The 9,508-nt window shown below is 31.4% G+C and overlaps 1 protein-coding gene across 1 annotated transcript in view; it reads right to left on the bottom strand.

The window, feature by feature from the left end:
• LOC132741729 (ATP-dependent zinc metalloprotease YME1 homolog) overlaps positions 1-9,224 on the bottom strand; it is a 28,554-nt gene extending 19,330 nt beyond the window's left edge. Inside the window, exons 1-3 of the mRNA XM_060729984.1 lie at positions 9,066-9,224; positions 1,950-2,123; positions 425-572 (exon numbers count right to left, since the gene is read on the bottom strand). Of these exons, the coding sequence (XP_060585967.1) occupies positions 425-572; positions 1,950-2,123; positions 9,066-9,095 (352 nt within the window). The 5' untranslated portion in view covers positions 9,096-9,224. The remainder of the gene's footprint in view (positions 1-424; positions 573-1,949; positions 2,124-9,065) is intronic.
• Positions 9,225-9,508: the final 284 nt, after the last annotated feature.

The following is a 9,508-nucleotide window of genomic DNA, read 5'->3' on the forward strand; positions in this document are numbered from 1 at the left end:
GTTAAATAGTTCTTCACATTAGAAATGTATTAAAATTTTATACAACAGGGATTTCCCCACATTCCACAGCTTTACACTTCTAAGGACACAAAGCATGACAGACAAGAGCAGATCTATATATCAATACCTCTCCAACACTGTCGAAGCTGGAGGCATATAAATCAAACCAAAGAAAAAAGATATATTTGTATAATATATTCACAATCCAAGAGATTCATTGAATGTATTTTGCATGATATGACAGAATTTGCTTATATTTTCCATCAACAAAGTTTTAACTTGTTTCTAATGTAGTAAGAGAAATTCCAGCACATTCTGACAAAATCATAAGAAATTTCTATGAAAAACTAGTACATTAGTCTAAATTAAATCACTTCATTTCTTAACTTGTAAATTTGAACATTGTATAGAATCATTATCTTACCGTTTTTGTTTTCAAAAAATGTTGAAGCTGATACATAATTTGACTTCCAATGGTTTTCTTCTGGAACACCAAAATAAACAGACAATTTTTTTAAACTGTCTTCTTTCATGAGGATATCCCAGCATGATTCCATGTCAAGTTCTTTAACCTAGAATAAAGAATAAACATTACCTTCATTTTTGATACACCACAAATTTGTCACAATAAAGGTTTAAATTTCTCAAAACATTACAATTTTATTTTAAGTGGGAGATAACACCCTATTCCAGACGGAAACCGGTTTTATTTCTCTTCTCTGAAAACTGGAAAATCCTTTTGTGATATACATATATAATATATATATATACAAGAAGTAACAATGCAAATTGCAATAATAATTATTGTATAATATAACATGTTTGTCTTTGAAAATCCATAAATTAAACCAAAACTGTTCAAAGGTTTTTCTACACTTTGCTTACTTCCTAAGTATACAACAGAATCAACCTTAACCACCAGTCCAGACCAAGAACAGCCATACTGTCAAATCATGGTAATGGTGGCATCTCTGCACTGTTTGCTATTGAGTCAGTGCCTTATTTGAAAATTTCCTTAACAATCATAAATGGTTTTGTGCAGATTGAAGAACAGACAAGTCCATTTAAGATGTATACATATATATAATATTGACATATATAATATAGCATGGTAAGGGCTGAACAAAGTTCTACAGACCAACCACAGGTTAATTAGCCCATTACTTCATGAGCATTTTGTGAAAAATGGCTGTTTTCAATGAAAAGTCTCCAGTTACAAGGTCAGATTGCTATAAAAGTATAAAAACTGCTTCAATGCTAATCAAACTTGGCACAAATGTTGACTGGAGTGGACCATTGCCTTTGTAACAACATGCTCAGACTTAAATTTCCTGTTACAATGGCAACAAGGGGACATCTCAAAATTGCCAAAAATCACTATTTTGCATTGATTTTTTCCATCAAAATTGATTTCAAAGTGCTGCAACTTCTCAATTGATTGAGATAGAGTCAAATGCTTTTCAGCGTTGGTTACACATTACCTTATGATCGTTCTGGGGTCATTTTTAGCCTCTCACAAGTCCAAAATTGTACTGGCGATGAGGGGAACTACTGCCCCCCTTCAAACCCCGCAAACAGAAGGGGGCACATCCCCTTATGGCAACCCCCTGATGTATCTTTTGGCTGGGGGGCTGCACTGAAAAAGTGGTCACTTTTTTTAACAACATTTCTCAAACGGAAACATGTGTTTGGGGCCCAAACAGAACAATTTTCACTATTTGAGGCCTTAAAGAGAGGGTAGGGGGGGGGGGGGGGGGGGGGGGTAGACAGTGTGTTGTTTCAAGTGTATATGAGGTAATGGGTTAAAGGTTTTCCAATTTTTCAAAAGCAATGATGCTATACTGCAAATAGGAAGTAAAATTGCTGATGCATAGTTTTAATTAACTATGTCAATAAAGATGTGACTGAACCTTATGTCAGTTCCGTGGAACAGTGTTGTAAATACTCACTTCTGAGTCAACTTCTTTTGACTTAACCTCATTGTGCGACCCTTCAGTGACTTCTGACCTTGGTTGCCTTGACACTGCTCTCTGACTCCTCCTCCCTCTAGGTATAACAACACTATAACTTCCATTCCTTATTGACTGAACAATAGTTGATAAATGATTGACAGCCACAGCAACCTAAAATGTGTAAATAGGGGAGAATTTACACATCTTTATAAGAAAAGAGGATTATTCATAAAACAACTAAAAATTTACAATATGTATGTAAGCGTCAAAAGTTGTTTCAGTGTGATTTGCTTCAATCTTGTTTAAACATCTGGTCTGGTGTTTAATATTTGGAAAAAAATATAATGTGATTCCAAAATTGTGACTAAAAAAAAAATTATATATACATCATATTTGTTGCTTTATCTAGTGTTTATAATTATTTCAGTTGTAATTAAGAAATCTATATCTGAGTTTTTGTTTGATTTTAAAATACATTTTAACTATTTATTACTTAGAAAAAAAGTTATCTCAAGCTTACATTTCCAAAATTTAAATATTTCAAGAGAGGGATCTGGGAAAAACTGTTATTTCCCATTGGAAGTGTTCGTTTACAGTACCAAAAACAAAGAAGGAAAAAACTAAATAATATCGAAGATTAAAAGTTAAAAAAATTATTCCAATATCACAGGTCTTGTTAATCCCAAATTTGTTGTACATGGCTCTTAGCCTAGATCAGTTTGTTTAGCCCATGATATAAATTTTTTGTTGTTGACTTCATAGTTCCATTGCCTGCTTTCATATGAAGTCAGTGACCATGCCTTCAGGGCATATTTTGCCTAGCTTTAGGTAACATGACTGTGTATCTTTAAAAGATAAAAAGTTCAAATAACTTTTTCTTCTTTTTTAGCATTTAAACGTACTGCATAATCAGAATTTGGAAAACAGTGCATGCAAATGCGAGGAAGATTGTTAACATGTGATAATATTTAGTTTTACCATACTTACAGGAAATTGTTAAGTTCGTTAACAAGTAAGTATAATTATGATTTGTATGAGACTGTAGATTAATTTAACCAATGGGTTAACCGTTTTGTATCTGACTTTCCCATTCCATTGGCTATTTTTTATTAATTCTTATAAAACAGACTTTCCTAGCACACAAAGGGATTATTCTGGCCAGGATTTTTCTGTAAGAATTTCTTTCATTATGCCATTTTTAATGAGAAAAATTGTTTAACTTTTTTTTTGGTTTTGTTTGGTTTTGTGTTATGAGAGATTTAACTTTTCATGATGGGTGAGTTTTATGGTATATTCTTACTATTGACCAAAAGTCTTAACATTGTATTTTCAGCTAATGCATAATAGCTAAATAAGAACATATAAATTATAATAACAGGTGATCATCTTACAATTGATATGGTATATCACTTGGCAGTTTGATAATTTTATTCAAATATTTTGCATTACATATTGATGTTGGATTTTTACCAGGTAAATGCATCTTTTCTTGAAATAAATTACAGAAATATTTTAATTTAGCTTTGTGTACACATCAATTAATATTAGGTGGCATTAATCAGTATTTTAAGGAAAGAACCTGACTGAATATGCCAAATTTGTTGCATATACAGTAGAGCCCAGCCTTGTGTAAGAATGTACTTATTTCAATGATATTTCTATCCAAAATTGAGAACACCCCACTTTTTCATACTACCACAACTTTCTCTTGACCAATTAACAATTTTGCATGTATTTCTACCCCGTTATTCGCACATATATCTGAATAGTTGTGAAATCATGTGTGTCAACATTAACTATCAACTGCCGTAAGGAGTTCTGTTGTAATTAATGAACCATGATTTTATCACATCAAGAGCAGATTATTGTTGTCGCTAATTGATTGAAATAAATTTGTCAGTTTATCTGTGTAACAATGTTTCTTTATCGATAGGCAACAAAGGATTAAAGTAACATGTCAGAAATATGAACTAATATGATACGACGAAGCATTCTTATAGCCTCGGCATTCGTACACATCCAAAGGAGAAGGAAGCGTCACTCATATGCTTACTACATTGAAACTTAACTCTCTTCAAGACCGCTGTGTGTACAACCGGTTGGTGATAATCTACCAGATAGCAGGTGGTAGGGTGCCGGCAGTGTGTTAGAACCATTAGCAAGAAAGTGTTGTACACAATATAGGGCTTTAAAGAATGTCAGACGTTTCACTCCCAAGACATTTCACTATTGAGACGTTTCACTCCCAAGACGGTTCACACCTAGACATTTCACTCCCATTTTGTCAATTGTATGGACGTTTCACTCCTATTTTTTAGATGTTTTTATTAAGAAAATTTATTTTCATTATGAAGGGGAAATTCAATTTAATGATTCATTTTGTTGAGTTTGAGAGTATTGTTAAGAAGAATTTATGAATTTGAAGAATGATTATAAAAGTATAAGTTTCTGAAATATAACAGAATGTGTAAATAATTATGATCTATACAGTACAGTATAGTATCAGCTCAGAAAAGTGAATTTTGTTCCGTTTAAACAGTGTTTTGAAGGATTCCTGTTAATTAGTAGGAGTAAAAATGTAGGTTTCAATGAGGACATAATTATGATGAATTATTAGAACATTATCATTATACTCATTTAAATATGGGTTGAATGATAAGAGGTATAAATGAAAGACAAATGTCTGAAATATCGTTTTTATTATAAGAGTAACAACATGAGAAAATTCTATTTATAATAAATCAAGAAAGATAATAGAATAACAAAATGAAAATGTTCATGAACAACAAAGACACATTGTAAGTACCAATTTGAATATTGAAACCACTACCAGTACAGTCATTAAATAATATCAATATATAAAATATATTTATTAGTTTTTTTTGTAAATATATTTATCAATGAAATGCAGAAAATGTGCATAAAATTAATTATTCTTTTAAATTATTTCTTTAAAGATCACGTGATTGATAGTTATGGTAGGCGTTTACTCGATACCTGTCAAACAACTGGTCTATTAATAGCAAACGGCCGTCTGCTAAGCGACAGTAACAGGGGTAACTTTACATTTTGTTCAGGTAGAGGATTAAGTACCGTTGATTATTTGCTATTGAATTTTACTGATTTTCAATTATTACAACATTTTAAAATTGAAGATTTTAACGAATTCTCTGACCATTCTCCTCTCACATTTACTTTTGTAAAAAAGAAAGAATGTACATCTCGAATAGCAGAATCGGGTATTCATCCCAGCGAGGATAAGATTTCGTGGGACGAAGAAAAAATACCCCTGTTTAGATCACAACTTTTAGATAGAAATGACGATATTTTAAAACTTACTCAAGAGGTCATAGATCAACCAATAGACCACGTGGTACAAAATATTTCACAATTCATATCTGACAATGCATTCGATGTGTTCGGAACAAAGCGAATTTTAAATCATAAACATGGAAAATTAAGCAAAAAATGGTTTGATAAGGATTGCTTTGAGGCAAAAAAGGAATTTAAGAAAGCACGTAATGTTTTTAATAGGCACAATACAGTTGATAATCGCCTCCATTTTATACATACGCGAACGCGTTATAATAAAATTAAACGATCTGCAAGACATAAGTTCAAAATAAAAGAAGGTTTAAGAATAAATAACTTAGCTAAATCTCAACCCCGGAAATTTTGGCAAAACATAAAAAATACTTATAAAGATGATAAAGAAAAGACCGATACATTAAATGTTGAACAACTTTATGACCATTTTAAGGCACTATTCGGCGAGGAAAGCCAAAATGAAAATCAAAACTTTTTATTTAATGATAACTTAATTGATGAAGATTTAGATTCAGAAATTAATGAGTGCGAGTTACGGGAAGCTATATTTTCTCAAAATAATAATAAATCACCAGGCTATGATAAATTAATATGTGAAATTTTTAAAGCAGCCTACGATATCATGTCTCCATTGTTGCTTAAACTCTACAATAGATTGTTTATTAATAGTGAATATCCTAAAGTTTGGGGTGAGGGTATCATAACGCCTGTTTTCAAAAAAGGAGATGTTAATGATGCTAAAAATTACAGAGGGATTACACTTATTAATATTCTTGCGAAAATTTATTCCCAAATATTGTTAAATAGACTTAGTAAGTGGTCAATAAAACATGATAAAATTTGTAGTGAACAATTTGGTTTCCAAAAAGGAAAATCAGTGTCTGATTGTATTTTTATTTTTCATGCAGTTATATCAAATGTTCTAAATTCGGGTAATAAATTATATTGTATTTTTATTGATTACGAAAAGTGTTTTGACAAAATAGATAGATCGTTTTTGTGGCAAAAGCTTATTGCAGAAAATATCAGCACGCGATTTGTTAAAGCAATAAAATCAATGTACACTACTGTAAAATCATGTGTAAGGTATAATTCTACATATTCAGATTTTTTCAATTCTCATATAGGCTTGAAACAAGGAGATCCGAGCTCACCTCTGATCTTCATGTTCTTCGTAAATGACCTTATAGACAATATTAACACTGATTTAGAAGGTATTTTTACAATTAACGAACTTAAGCTTTTTCTCATTTTATTTGCAGACGACCAAGTACTTTTTGCTAAATCCCCTGAATCTCTACAGGCAATGCCAACAGATATTGAAACTTATTGTAATACATGGGGTTTGAAAATAAATACGTCTAAAACAAAAGCAATGATTTTTGAAAAAGGCAGGCATACACAGCATATTTTTTATATTTACAACACACCAATCGAACCTGTAGAATCATTTAAATACCTTGGAATTACCCTCTTTAAAAATGGCAATTGGTTTAGAACTCAAAACAGAATAGCTCAACATGCCTCATTTGCTTTACATAACCTGTTTAAAGTATTTAAAAATATAGAACTGCCAACCTATCAGAAATGTAAATTGTTTGATTCTCTAGTCGGTTCCATTTTGAATTATAATTCGGAGATATGGGGAATGCACGATGCTAAAGATATAGAAGTTATTCATACTAAATTTTTGCGGAGAGTCTTAGGGGTTAAAAAATCTACTAACTTGTCAGCACTTTATGGTGAGCTTGGTCGTTACCCGTTACATATTACTAGAAAACTTAACATGATAAGATATTGGTCAAAAATACTTAAACTTAATGATGTATCACTTGTTAAGCAAGCGTATTTACTTCTTAAGTCAGACACAGATGTCGGTCGAAATTACAACGGAAAAAATTGGGCTTCTTTTATCAAAGACACCTTGTCAAGTCTTGGCTTTTCATATATTTGGGACAATCAGTTTGATATAGATATACCATATAATACTATTAAACAAAGATTAATTGACACCTTTCTACAAAGTTGGTATGCGTCTATCAATAATTCACCAAGATTACAAACATATTGTATATTTAAGCATTCTTTTGAAATGGAAAAGTATTTAGATTATGTCCAAGAAAGTAAATACAGAACTGCTTTAACTAGATTTCGAACTTCTTCCCATAATTTATTTATAGAAACTGGTAGATACGAAAACATTCCTAGAGAACAGCGATTATGTAAATCATGCAATATGAAGCAAATAGAGAGTGAATACCACTTTCTCCTGGTGTGTCCCAACTACCGAGATCTTCGAACAAAATATTTTAAAAAATACTACTGCCATTGGCCTTCTATGAATAAATTAGATAGTATCTTGTCGTCAGACTCAAAGAAATCTATATGTGCCTTAGCTAAATTTTTGTATTGGGCAAATCAGAAACGTATATCTTGATCTGATATTTTTTTCTGAAAAACTATATTGTTGATAAGTACAAGTCTTATTTGTTCCTATATTAGCTTGTATTCTTCAGAAAACTTGTGTATAATTGTTAACTGCTATTTTTCTCACTGTACATGTGTATCATTGTTAATTGGCTATAAGCAATGTATTTTGTTTTATGCTTAATAAAATTCGTATTCGTAATATCAATTTATTGGACAGTAGCCATTAAACAAACTTAGGTAATTGTGGTGTTAACAGTAATCTCATCACCTAATTAGTTGTATAAACACTGAGACCATTGATCAAACAACAGTTTGACATCACTATTATATTAGTTGTATAAACATTGCACTTTAGCATCAACAATTATTAATTAGTTGTTTATTGGACCATTGAAATATTTTTAGACAATGTTCAGCCAATTAAAACCAAAGTCATGGAAACAGAAACTCCTCCATAAGTTTTGGTTATAAATTATAACAAAAATAAAATAATATTTAATCAGATAATCATATGAAAATATTATGTAAGATTATGTACAGATTTGTTTTACTTATTGATATAAAAATATACTTAATGCAAAGAAAATCACTTATAAATTATCATCATTAACATCTTTAGAGAACTGCAACTTTCATACAATTAATTATATCCGGTCATAATATCTTTCCCTAAATAAGAGCAAATATCTGAAAAGATATCAGCTCAAAGATCTCTCTAAGTCTAATCCAGTAAAAAATAAGAAAAAAAAAAACTTTAACAATAATGACATACAAACTTTCATTTTTTAGTAAAATTAAGGTCTATTGTAGTATATCACAAGTATCAAAATAATTTTGGTATAAAATGGGAGTGAAATGTCTTCAAGACGTTTCACTCCCATTTGGGAGTGAAACGTCTTGGTGTGAACCGTCTCAATAGTGAAACGTCTGTCTACCGGCTTTAAAAAGTCACTTCTGAGCCCCTTCCCTGTAGAATCATTCCAGAAGTGGTCCTTCTACATACATGTACAGACAGATTTGATATTGCTCAAAACCCAACCAATCACAGGATAATAACTTCCTTTCAGTTTCATCATTCATGTAAATCTACAAGTCCAAATTCATTAATAATTATTTGATTCTTCTATAATGTGAGGAATAGGAATATATCTTTAAGATTTTTACGTGGAATTCTAAAGAAACTTATATAAGATTCAGATGGTTTGTATCCAGATTGGCTACGCAAACTGTAGCTGATGAAACTAATCACACAGTCATTGACGTAATTTCTCAGATTTTTTACTAGACACATGTGACATAAGTTACACGAATATAATGTACCACTATACAAAAGGATACCTAGTAAAGTATACTCACCTGAGGTTGACAAGTACTTGCTGCAAACATCTTTGCTTTCGAAACACTCTTTAGCTCTGTATTTCTTTATAAAATCGTTATATAAGTAAATGTTTTCTGACTCTTTCGTAAATGTGACATTCGATTCAGTAAACCCTTCTGTAAGAAAAATTTTGATTGGTTCATTGCTGGACGTATATCCAATAGAATTGTAGATATCATTTCAAAGGCATAGACTAAAACAGGGGGATACTAATCGACGGTCTCCGGTCTCCGGTCTTCGACGGTCCCCGGTCTCCAAAGACCGTCGAAGACCGTCAATTGTAGTAGACCGTCGATTAGTAGGTTATAACACAAATCGACGGTCTCCAGATTATATACGTAATTAGACAGAATGACCAATAGGCAATAACACTTTTATTTTCAGTGATTAATGTCAATAGATTAGAGTGATTAACGGGTAT

This window comes from Ruditapes philippinarum, unplaced genomic scaffold (genome assembly GCF_026571515.1).
Source record: "Ruditapes philippinarum isolate M1 unplaced genomic scaffold, ASM2657151v2 ctg4330_1_1_1_1, whole genome shotgun sequence".
Lineage (NCBI taxonomy): Eukaryota > Metazoa > Mollusca > Bivalvia > Venerida > Veneridae > Ruditapes > Ruditapes philippinarum.